Raw genomic sequence first — 13,147 nt, forward strand, 5'->3', positions numbered from 1 at the left:
AAATAAACTCTTCATACATATCTTGCTGCAGCTGTGTAACAGGAGTTTGGAGTTTTTGACCAGGCTGTATTGGCTGGAGTATTCTTACTATATTTGTGTCTACAAACTGTATTGTGGCGACGTGGTGGCGCAGTAGGTAGTGCTGTCACCTCACAGTAAGAAGGTCCCTGGTTCGAGCCTCGGCTGGGTCAGTTGACGTTTCTGTGTGGAGTTTGCATGTTCTCCCTGCGTTCGTGTGGGTTTCCTCCAGTTGCTTCGGTTTCCCCCACAGTCCAAAGACATGCGGTACAGATGAATTGGGTATGCTAAATTGTCCATAGTGTATGAGTGTGTATAGATGTTTCCCAGTAATGGGTTGCAGCTGGAAGGGCATCCACTGCATAAAAAAAGATGCTGGAAAAGTTGGTGGTTCATTCCGCTGTGGCGACCCTGGATTAATAAAAGGACTAAGTCGAAAAAAAAATTAATGAATTAATAAATGAATATAATGTATTGTGCCACTTTGACATCTTTAGACAGACATATTTTCTCTTCATTACCCATACAGTGCCCCTGCAGATCAGCTACTGGGATTTTTAAACAGTCAATGAAGTATTGTAGGTATTGCCACTGTAGGACTATGTTGTTTGTCAATCTTTCAACATCAGCAATCCATCTAAAACTATTGTTTGTGCAGTTTACTCATACTCCTAAGAGATTTTCAGTTCCTCAATAACTGGAAGAGTCTCAGTTTACCCCCAAACACCAGTACACAATCTTTATTTCTAAACTTTCTCTGCATTGCATTCCCACCTGCAGGACTGAGACTAAAAATAATTATGTTCTGTAGGCTCCATATTCCTGTTTTTGGACTAACTTCCATCAAATTTCTTAAGCAAAGATGCTGATGCATTGCACACTATACTGCCATTAAATATTAAAGGTCTACATAAAGCACCTTCTTCATTAATAATCAATTTTGTGGTCTGATTTCAAGCCTAGGCAAATAACCGAGAAAGCATCTGAAGCCGCATTTTTATGATGTCATCATGTAGACTTACAAAGTATTTTACAGTGTTTTAAAATACAAAAATACAAGACACTAAAGTATTTTGATACAAAATATTAATTTTCATAAACCCCAGCAAATACAAATTACTGAATACAATTTTGTATTTGAGATATGTAATTGAAATACAATACTGCCCATCCCTGTATCTCAATCCATTATTTTCCCCTTTAAATTAATTATCATGAAGGTTCAAAGAAAAATAGACAGAAAAATATCATATATTGAAGAGATGGGAATGATAAGTGTAGGAAGAGATTAAAAAAGTCTAGAGCATGATTATGTCAGTTATCTGAATTTGAACTTAAATCAAAAGGAAAGAATGGATTGTAAACTGTGTTATAAAAAGATTATAGAAATCTCAACAAACATTGCAATCAGGGATGCATTGGTAGGATTTTTTTTTGCCAATACAATACTGATTATATCCGTACTGATTTTTACATTTATCTGTGTGCATACAGTACATTGAGGGCACAACATTACCACGGCTTGACAGTTTGACACACAAAAAAGTTAATCCAGGATTACGAGTAAATATTGCCACAAGCATGTTAAACCTCTCACAACTAGCAGACCATTAGAGATTAATGTGCTGCCTAGTCCAGCGGTTCACTTGCACTCTTCACCTCAACAACAACTCAACACTCACACAGACAAAGTAACGCCTCATGACATGTTTGATGGTTTCAGTTTTAATCTACAGCAACTGACATCAAAAAACAAATCTGCATAATACAAATGGTAAACATTATTGGCTATATTGTGCTATCATCCTGGATGATAAGTCAGTTTGTTTTTTTAAGCACAGCCTAAAGGCTTATTCACCCTCATCTGCATTTACCTCTTTTGCAAGAAAAACTCGACTTTTTGGTTTATGAAGAAAAAAGGGTTTCCTTACAGCTTAAGGGTGTCGTTATAATGTAATCTTTCAGAAATTCTTCACTCTACATTTGTCACACACATTTCAACACGTATTTCCAGAAGAGACAATTTACTATCAGTTTATAATCATTATTAACAATGACAATCTGCAATCTATCATGACTCACTCAATATTGGACACTCTCAGAAATAAAAGGTACAAGAACTGTCACTGGGGTACCTTTCCAAAAGGTATGCATATGTACTTAAGGGAACACTTCATGTTTGTGAAAACACGCTCATTTTACAAGTCTCCTGAAGTTAAACAGGTGATCTTTACCATTTTTAAAGCCATTCATTTGATCTTCCGGAGCACATATAGCTTAGCTTAGCTTAGCTGGCAACACTTTATTTTGATGATTCAGTTGAGTTTTAGTCGACTGTATGCCTAATATCTGTTGACACTGCTCCTTCAACAGACAATTAACTGACCAAGAAACTTTGCAAGTACATGTCAACTTACACTAACCCCAACCTAACAGTCTACTTATAATCTAATGAAAATTAGTTGGCATGTAGATGCAATGTAACTTAAATTTAACAAAGGGACCATTAAAATAAAGTGTGACCGCTTAGCTTAGCATAAAAATCACTGAATCAGATTAGACCATTGCAATAGATCATTTCCTTAAAGCTTGACTCTTCTGTAGTTACACTGTTTACACTGATTGAAGCTAAGCTAAGCTAAGCTAAACGACCGTGGGGTTGGATTATTTACTGTTTAACTGTAGGTGACTTGTAAAATGAACCTATTTCCAATTAAAGTGGAGTGTTCCTTTAAAGGGTCCATTTCAGCACCTTAATGGTACATAACTAAAAAGTACAAAAGTCTACCTTTTGTATTTTTAGGTACTGATATGTACATTTGAGGTTACAGTTAAAGTGGGAAGCATATGGCCAAAAAACAAAAATAAATAAATAAAAATCAAATAAAAATACATGCTTTATCATTCTTTTTGTATTATTTCTTCTGGTGCTCGAACTGAATAAGGTGGATAGCGTCTTCATTTTCCAGAATACCTTGAATAAACTCGCCCTCAGCCAATCGCTCTGGAAGAGAAAGAGAAAGAGGTGACACACGAGTGTAGATTTAGCATGGACGAAGAGAGCGTCCCCACCAATAACCACTGTCTCCACCAAATTCTCTTAGAAATTGCGCAGTCAACATTAACCTGGACATGCAGAAAAGGTTGAATCACATACTATACTCAAGTCCCGCCCCCCAAACACATATGAACATTGTGATTGGCTGAGCCTTTTCTTGCTGTCATGTTCAGATGTAACAGCGCCAAAACTAGGCAGGGGAATTCTCCCGTGCAAGAATAAGGTGGGTGAGGTGGGTGACAGGCAAGTGAGGATGGTGGCAATTAAAAAAAGGTGGACATAAGGAGCTTTTTCAAAAAAAAGTGTGTCACATAAGCTCAAGTTCGCTTCTGAATACTGTACGTCATTATAATAGTACCATTAAGGCTAGTGTTTTTTCCCACTTTGACACATAATCTAACGTTATAGCAGGCTGATATAGTCTGTGAAAAATATAGTCTGACAACTAACTGCACAATAAACTGCTAAATGTAAAAGTTTATGATCCCTGTCAGTTCTTCTAATCTCTCAGAGTAGCTAGCGTTCGAATTTTGGTTGAACTTATTTGTCAGAAAAACTACAGCCTGTGCTCTATCTACTTTTATTAATACTGATGTATGAGACATACATAAATTATTTATCATTCCTTTAACATTATACTGTTGCTCAATTTAACTTAACAAATTGCATTGAGAGTGGATTAAACTATTCTGGAGGGAGTTCATAGGTCCCCACCAATGTCAGGAGCAAACCTACGACCTTGAGGTGACAACACTTAATTGTTTAGCGGTGGTGTTTTAGATTATCACGATACCACTACTTTTTTTAAAAACCATGAAATGTGACAAGTAAAAATATAAATGATTACCGTTATCCTTTTTATTGAAGTACGACCACAGTTTGTCTGCTCTCTTTTCAGGAGTGTTCTCGTCGGCTGGCAGACTTTCTTGGTCCTCTTTGGGAATCAGCTTAAAGATAGCCTGGAGATCAGCAGGATGGAAGAAAAGTGGAGATGATGAGAGGAAATAAAGGACAAAAATTTACCTGCTAAACAATCTAAAACCTTTCTCCCTCATGTACATTTATGACTAGAAATTTGTAATGTTGTTGAACAGTGAAAACCTTGGCTCCGAGTTAGTCTGCTTGTTTATTTGTTGACTGTGAACATCTTAGTGGAGGATTAGCCAACCATGAGGTCAGGGTTAGTATACTTAGTACGCACATTCTTGTGTTTATTTAGGCCCTGTTTTCCCTTGGTAATACTGTTTTCTCAGTGATTCAGACATGGTTAGCCAAAATATATTAACATTTACTCTATGTATTCATTTAAACATGTCTCTTGTGACCACTTATTCTCAGATTCTGCAATTGCTTTCCTATTTTTTCATCACACTCAGTGTTATGCTTAAGTACTACTAAATGGCAAAGCTATTTGCGTGTGAACAAGCAAGCAAATGAAAAGAATTTCCAACTATACAGTAGTAAAACTTTGTGACAAAACAAGTATGTATACATTTGAACGTGCAATAGATACCAGAAAGCAAATATTATAGGTATCTAGTCCAGAGAGTGTGTGCTGTCTCACAGCATGTCTTAAAAGATCATGGTCAGTTTAGTCGCAAATCCAAAACATTTTTGCAAGTGGTATAAAATGAACATTTCAGTCTCCATATACAAGGTTGTTGCTAGATCGAATATGGTTGCGGCTGGAAGTTAATGAGAATTATTTATAATATTATTAATAATTTTCCCATTTATTGTATTTTATTCACGTCTACCCCCACCCAACCCTAAACCCAACTGTCACAGTAATGTAAAAACAGTAGTTGTACCGAATAATATTTATGCTATCTATTAAATTACCCAACAAATGTTTTATTTTTTAACACCTAACCCTACCCCAAACCTAAACCCAACCATCACAGTACTGTAAAAATATTAATTATTGTTATACAGTGTCATATAAAAATCCAGCCGGTTATGTGTCCGATCTAGACTTTACCCATTTACAGTTAGATTTAGTATCTTCCACATACACTGATGAAAATATTAAGTCCAGATGTAAACAGGGTCTTATAGTCAGAAGAATGTCTGCTGAGAGCTCATTAACATAAAGTACTAGCTTATGTAGGCAGCCTACGAATAATTTTGTGATTCCCAGAAAGTATAGGACATTCCAGTTTGACTTTTTGAATTGTTTTGGAACCACTATGAATATTCTGTGACAAAACAAGGAATACTCATACTCATAACATTCTGAGGACTAAAAAAATTGTTTGCTGGCTCATCGAGATAGGAGAAAAGTATCAAAGCTTTTCCAAATGATTCCCTTTTTGAAGCTTTTGAAACCCCAGGGACACCTGCTGGTCAATACAGTGTAAATGACATGTTACGCGTGTCTTTTTAAATGGGGAAAAGTGTAACTGTCAATATGGTGAATAAAGCCCTGCCTACTAGTACAGGAGCCAATCATTGATCGCTATATGGTGAAGAAAGCCCGCCTTCTAGTACAGGAGCTAAAAATTATTCGCTTTAGACTAGAGAAAGGTGCTTGGACCAGACAAGAGTTTCTGCAGATTTTGTGTGATTTGGACGCTTAGAAATTAAACTACAGAGACAGTTCTTGTTTAATTTCATTGCTGATTCCTAATAGGAAATTCAGTCATAAATTTGGCAAGCAATTTTGGAGAATTTGATGTTTCCCCATTCAAACAGAATGCCCGAGTATACTGGCTGAGAGACATTTTAAAGATAGCTGCCGAGTGAAATGACTTGCCTTAAAGGTACTTTGGTTTTATATACTAACAGCAAACATATTATTGAAAGTATAAATTATTTTATGTAATAAGCTAATGATCTAATCTAAAAACTCTATTACTATCAACTATTTTTATTCTTTTAATTCTACAAATAGTATTAGTAACATTAATAATCATTAACATTACATTAAGAAATTTATTTTTAAAAAAAAGTTTACATGTTTGCTGCTGAAATGTTTTGAAATCTTATTGAGCATCGCCCATTTGTGAGATTGCAATGAAACCTTGTTTACTGACATCTTGTATTGTTGGTATTTTGATTCACACTCCGAATCTCTAAGTTTAAAAAAATGATACATAAAGGTTTCAAAGCTTCATAAAGCAGTGCCCTGAAAGCAGCCATTACTAAATGAAAAGTACATATATCGAAGTGCTTTCAAAATGAAGTGTTACAAAAGCAGCTGAAGCCATTAGTTAATTGGGAGAGCCAAATAAAGCACCATCTGTACTTCAACTGGAGGTAATCATCAGAAGTAGGACCACTAATGCCAAGGGTCATCAGCATTGACTTTAGTTTTGCCTGACCACAGATGACCTGGATCTTAAAAGACCAGTGAGCTAAGGAGATGTTTATCTCGGACACGTAAGACACGTAAGAATAATACAGATTAGAGGCTCCTGGCAAAACCACACACTGGCCTCAGCGCAGCTCAGTATTTAATACTGGCACGATGACAATGACATTTACACTTATAAACCAGCAAATCAGTGATCTCAAAGCCTGAGTATAAGGTCAGTCTTGATGTGTCATTCTATCTGTGTTGGGATGAACAGTAATACTTTGGTTTAATGGTTCACTTTAGTTAATTGGGTGAATATAGATCATTTTTAAAATACAGCTATGAGTTCTTATAGTAGACTTTGCGCTCAATATCTGAAAATAGAAACCTGAGAATGCTAACTTCTGGAAACTGGTTTCTAAGTGCAGTCGCTGCTCTGATCTCAGTGGAAACTACAAATATGTGAATTTGCTAAAATGACTGACATCAAGTGCATGTGCATTATAGATTCAGTCAAATCACCTTATTCTCTGCGTACGAGCGGGCGCAGCCATTTGAATCTTTTTGGATCGAAACTTCTGGTCTCATTCACTTCCACACGTTTTTAGACGTTAAAAACAGCTTGTTCTGCTGCTTGATGCTTTAAACTGATATTTTCTTATTATATGATTCTGCTCTGTCTGTATAGTCATGCAAACACTTGTTTGTAAGGCAAGTAGTTTGACCGTTTTCTGTGGTTTATTATTCCTAGTCATTTCTCCTATAGGCAGCTGAATCAGAAGTTCTAAAACAATCGGAAAAACGAACGCACTTCCGCATTTAAGACTAAAGTCAATAGGCCTGCATGAGTTCTTGACATAACTACAATAAATGTTGACTACAGGACTGATTGTGTGCAGGCACATAGTGTTCATTTACCATGTGATATCGCCAACTACTGGTCTGGAGCAAACGATACAAGTTCTTTCACTCATTGTCGAAGATCTGTGTGAATGGGGATTGTTTTAACAGTGTTTGTATAGGAATGTTATCAAAATTGCATTAGATAGACGTTTATGTTTTTAGTATGTTGTTGTGTAAATGTAGCTGTGGTTGGAAAGTACCAACAGAATGATTAAAGATGACCATTAGAGTGCAGCCAGATGAATGTATTAAAATAAGTTAATTTATGCCTATTCATCAAAAAGGAAAGTGTTTCTCCTGCCCAGCAGTATCTACATTGAATATTTTTATACATTAGTAAATTGTCTATAAATCATCGTGAACATTAGCTCTGCTTACATCATTGAATTATAATACACAACAGGGCAGTTGAATGCTTAATTCTGATTGGCTGATGAAAGTTCTATGAACTATTTTCATTTAAACACACAGCTAAATTAGTCCCAGGCAGCTTTAGTCTTCATTATAGTTCTATATGACTTTGCCAAGGGATTTCTTTTATTTCCAACGCAATCCCACAGCAAATCGCACATAATAGTGGTATTAAGTATTTGCAGGTAAGTTATTTGATTATAGTTTGTAAGCATGCCTCCTTTTAAAAATCGTACATGTTTATACAAATGAAAATGTATGAGTTTGTATGAATAAGCCATCTTTTTCTGATAATACATAAAATAGTTGTTTCCTCGTGAGATCGGGCTGGTTATTCACAGTTTACAACTGTAAACAATCAAATCAAAACAAATGAATTTGGATAAGGAGGCACGGTAGCTCAGTGCTTAGCATTGTCGCTTCACAGCAGGAAGGTTGCTGGTTCTAGCTCCAGTTGGGCCAGTTGACATTTCTGTGTGGAGTTTGCATTTTCTCCCCATGTTGGCATGGGTTTGGTGTTCCAGTTTTTTTCCAGTATATGTGAATTGGGTAAACAAAATTGGCCGTAGTGTATGAGTGTGTGTGTGAATGGGTGTTTTCCTGTAACGGGTTGTGGCTGGAAGGGTGAGTCTGCTGAGTAAAACATATGCCGGAATAGTTGGTGGTTCATTCCGCTTTGGTTACCTCTGATAAATAAGAGACTAAGCTGAAGGAAAATTGGTCAAGGTTTTGGATGAGGTGCTTTAGAAACTAGACACACATGATCAATTTCTGTCCGGTCAGTTATTTATTACCTGGCAGATGCACCTTATGGTATTGTAAGTGTTAACAAGTTTTTACTCTTTATGACTCTTTACATGGTCCCTGGACATCACCAAAGAATCGTCTGGCAGGTGCAATTTAAGCCACTGTTTACTGTGACTTCTGTGACCCACTTATCCAGCATCTTTCTAAAAAAAAACATTTCACACTGTAATCCCCACACCCACCTGTCTCTGTGCTAATGGCTGTCTGCATCAGAAAAGGCCTATGTGTACGGTTATTGTTCACGATAAACCATTTATCGGATGGCTTATTCTGGGATCGTCCAATTCCATTAGCTATGTTCTGAGGCACTCAAAGCTGATAAGACGTTTGGCTTCTTTCTTTATAGCGAGGCCTTGTGCATTGCTTGTTTTCATTATTGTTGACTGAAAGCGAGGTTCCCTGATTAAATGCAGACAGTGAGATTAAAGAATGATTAAAAAGTATTGATGTGAGCACGGTATTGGGGATATTGGAATGAACTGTCAGAAGGAGGAAAATGTCACAAGAGCTGAGATTTAATTTATGATTAAAAAATTCAAAATTCGTTCAGATGTTAACAAAAAAAAAATTACTCTGGAATTTACTCAGATCTCTATAACGATAAGAATGTATAATAAAGTCTATATAAAAACAGTTACATGAGTAACATTTAACAATAACATTCATTTATTAATATTAATGAATGCATTCATAAACAAAAAGCAATACTATTGTTACAAAAATTATAAAACTTTTAAAACATTAATGAAAAAACACACAGTTAGCTCAGTTTTTAAAATTATTTTCTAATATTATGAATAAAATTGTAATTGTTAATGCTGAACGAATTTAACGTTAAATTCGAGTCAATTTAAAAGTTAACTATGAATAATAAATATACATTTGTGTTAACTACACTGTTCATCAGAAGGTCATGATTCACACTCATCAAACAATTACTTTGTATAGCTTTATTTTACATTCGTAGGTGATACAAAACCCAGACGTTTCGGCAAAGAAATAAAGCTATACAAAGTAATTATTTAATGAGTGTGAATTATGACCTTCTGAATAACATTATTTACTAGATTAATGCACCAAAACATTTAAAAATGCGAGCGTGCAGTGCAAACTTCATTACTGAACCACACTGCTAACCCTTACTGTAGATTATGCGGTAAATAACTGTAAAATAGTCAGTGTTGCTGTAATAGAAGGAAATAGTATTTTACTGTAAAAAAAAAAAAAAAAGCCCAGTAAGGTCTAACAGTGTAGTTAATTGAACAAATGAAGAGTTTAGATGCAAAAACCTCTAAAAGCCATCTGATGTTTTCTTCTACAATTAGCATTTTTTCCAACTCCTGTGTCTAAGCTCAGTAATTTTACTTTTATAGTGACAAATAAGTTATTTACATTGCCATTAAAGTGAAATAACTGAACATAAACATAGGAGGCTGACAAAAATGGTCATTTTAGGAGAACATTTCAGATGGCATTTACAGTTTTTTGCGTTGGAGCTTTTCAAATGCTTCCCTATTGTAAAGTTTTACTAGAAGATTTTAACTGATTTTAACCTGGACAGGCCTTGCAAGTTGTCACATCTTTAAGAAGTCTATTCAACTGTTTGGTCAAACAGGTATTGTCTATTATTAAGCAGATTGCACACCAGAAGCGCCGCTCGGCACCGCGACACGGCGCGCACATGACAGTTTAAATATCACACACCAGACGCGCACATTCGAATGATATTTAACATGAAACTAATCAGATAGCGCTCTGTGGCGCTGCTGAAAAATTAACTGCGTCCTGAGCCATGGCCGGGCGCCACCGACAGCCGCCGACTTGCGGCGCCGGTGTGTGTATCCTGATAGAAACCTATAGAATTCTAAAATGCATGGCCCTGCGTGGGGCTCTGGGCGCGCCGCCGAGCGGCGCTTCTGGTGTGCGACCTGCTTTACAACTTGCTCTGTAAGGCAATGAATAATGTGACAACATATACCAAATAGCGTATAAAACCAATTTATTATATTTATTTAGGGAAAATGGGGCTAGTTAGTACAGTAACACTTTGTTTTGATGGTCCATGTGGTATTAGTAGACTGTCTGCATAACATTTGTTGATATGCTCCTTTAACAGATATTTAACTGACTATAAGAAACTTTGCAAGTACATGTCAACACTAACCCCAAGCCCAACCTAACAGTACTTATAATCTAATGAGAATTAGTTGGCATGTAGATGCAATATAACTTCAATTTAACAAACGGACCATCAAAATAAAGTGTGACCATTGGTTTAATGTGCATTCAATAACATTCATCCTGGAGAGTTATGGTGACAAATTTTATTGAAACATGTGACGACAAGCCCCAGTGTAACTATAATAGCTATAATTACTTGTATATAATGTTGAAGCCACACAGCAGTGCCACAGTATGTTTGTAATATTACAGGTATTCACCAACATTTGACCTACCTGGCAGATTTCTGCAACTTCTGACTTGGTTATGTAGCCATTTTTGTCGACATCGAAAAGTGAGAAGGCCCACTCCAGCTTGCGCTCCGTCTTTCCGGTTGATGTCATATGTAGAGCGATAATGTATTCCTTGAAATCCAGCGTTCCGTCATCATTGGTGTCAAAGGAGCGGAAGACGTGCTGGGCGTATGAGGTGGTGTCGCATTCCGGAAAAAAACGTTCGTAGATCTTTTTAAACTCTTCAGGTGTGATACGGCCAGATGGACACTGCTTCTGGAAGTTCTCGTACCACTGCGACAGTTCGTTCTCTGAGAATTTGGTGTTGAGTTTGAGATCCTCCAGGATCTCCTTGGACATAGCACTGCTTTTGGCATTCCCCATTTTTGAAGGCTTGTGGAGAGCACAGACGAGGGCTCAGAAAGATGTTGCTTTTTTCACAACCAGAGACACTCTGTATGTGCTGTAGCTGCTCTTGTTGGGGTGTGTTCAGATAATCTCTTTTTTATTGGGTGTCTGCAATTAGTGTCCCATAAAAACCTTGCTGCTCGTTTTCCTTTGGAAAGCACAGTCAGAAGTTACTCCAGAGAGTTAGCAGAAGAAGACTGGCATCCGTTGTTTTGCAGCTCTCTGATGTGCGGGGAAGAATTAGTGTCATCTGCTGATGCTGAACCTGATGGGAGGGGGGATGAGCAGGGGTGGGGCAGGTTAACTAAGGCTGTTACCTTTGAGTGCGCGTTTAAGACTTTAAAGAGGGATTTGACATGGCTGAGCCTCTGAGCCCAAAATGAACAGACGGCCCCCTTTCCACAAATGATTACTGTAACAACCCAGATACAATCTATCTGTCAAACACTTTTCTCTTTTAAACAGTGCAGTTATAACATTACAGGAATTTGAAATATGGCAATACATGCAAATTACATATATGACATAACTCTTTTTTCACACCGGGCTGTGTAGTTTTGGTTTTGTTTTCTTTTAATAGCAACCATTTAAAACCGCAAGATGTGTATAAGATTCATGAGATAAGTGTAAGATATATACTGTATACTATAGTGGCGACGCAGTGGTGCAGTAGGTAGTGCTGTCGCCTCGCAGCAAAAAGGTTGCTGGTTCGAGCCTCGGCTGGGTCAGTTGGCAATTCTGTGTGGAGTTTGCATGTTCTCTCTGCGTTCGCGTGGGTTTTCTCCGGGTGCTCCGGTTTCCCCCACAGTCCAAAGACTAGAACCCTAGAGATGGGTTGCAGTTGGAAGGACATCTACTGCGTAAAAACATTTGCTGGATAAGTTGGCGTTTCATTTCGCTGTAACGACCCCTGATTAATAAAGGGACTGAGCTGAAAAGAAAATGAATGAATGAATGAATAAATGAATATATAGTATACATACAGGGGTTGGACAATAGAAATGAAACACTGGCCAATTTAGTGTTGGAGGTTTCATGGCTAAATTGTACCAGCCTGGTGGCCAATCTTCATTGGTTCTACATTCTCTCTGTAAAGCTGCAGTCACGATACATTTTGTGCCCCATAGACCTTTCATGTGCATGCAAATGTGGCAGACCAAAAACGCAAGCTTGTGCGTCATGTCGCATGTCGCTGCATTCTAAAGTTCAAGCTTGGTGAGCTCTGACCTGCAAAATCACATCATTTGATTTTGTGAGAACAATACAAGACCAAAAATGTGACCTCTCTGTACAGAAATTTTTAAATATAGAGCGATCGCTCACATTCTGTGTGATCATCTTGTTCAATCCCGCTCATTTTTCGATGTGCCATTCGGAATTTCACAAGAATAAACTCTAGACTGCAGCTTAAGAGCAGTGTGTGAAGGTTTAATTAGCAGAATAAAAAATGTTGCAAAGCTCACAACATTAAGGGTGACATATCAGAGTTCAAAAGAGGACATATTTTTAGAGCGTGTATTGTTGCCGCATCTGTGACCAAGACAGCAAGTCTTTGTGATGTATCAAGAGCAATGATATTCAGGGTAATGTGAGCATAACACCAAGAAGAAGAACCACATCCAACAGGAGTTACAGTCTGAAAGGGATGTCTGGGTGCTAACCTGGATTGTCTCCAAAAAAACACAGCTGGCCAACCCACTGCAGAATTAAATGTGCACCTCAACTCTCCTGTTTCACCAAATCTGTTTCTCTGGAGCTCCACAGGGTCAATATACATGACCGGGCTGCTAT

The 13,147-nt window shown here is 37.3% G+C and overlaps 1 protein-coding gene across 1 annotated transcript; it reads right to left on the minus strand.

Annotated features, from left to right (window-relative positions):
• Positions 1-1,725: 1,725 nt before the first annotated feature.
• rcvrn2 (recoverin 2) lies at positions 1,726-11,413 on the minus strand. Its single transcript, NM_199964.1, is given in 3 exon segments — positions 1,726-3,022; positions 3,924-4,035; positions 10,952-11,413. Coding segments are annotated over 3 exon segments (582 nt in total). The 5' UTR covers positions 11,333-11,413; the 3' UTR covers positions 1,726-2,933.
• Between the last annotated feature and the right edge of the window lie 1,734 nt (positions 11,414-13,147).

This window comes from Danio rerio, chromosome 16 (assembly GCF_052040795.2).
Source record: "Danio rerio strain M-AB ecotype USA chromosome 16, GRCz13ab, whole genome shotgun sequence".
Taxonomy (NCBI): Eukaryota; Metazoa; Chordata; class Actinopteri; order Cypriniformes; family Danionidae; genus Danio; species Danio rerio.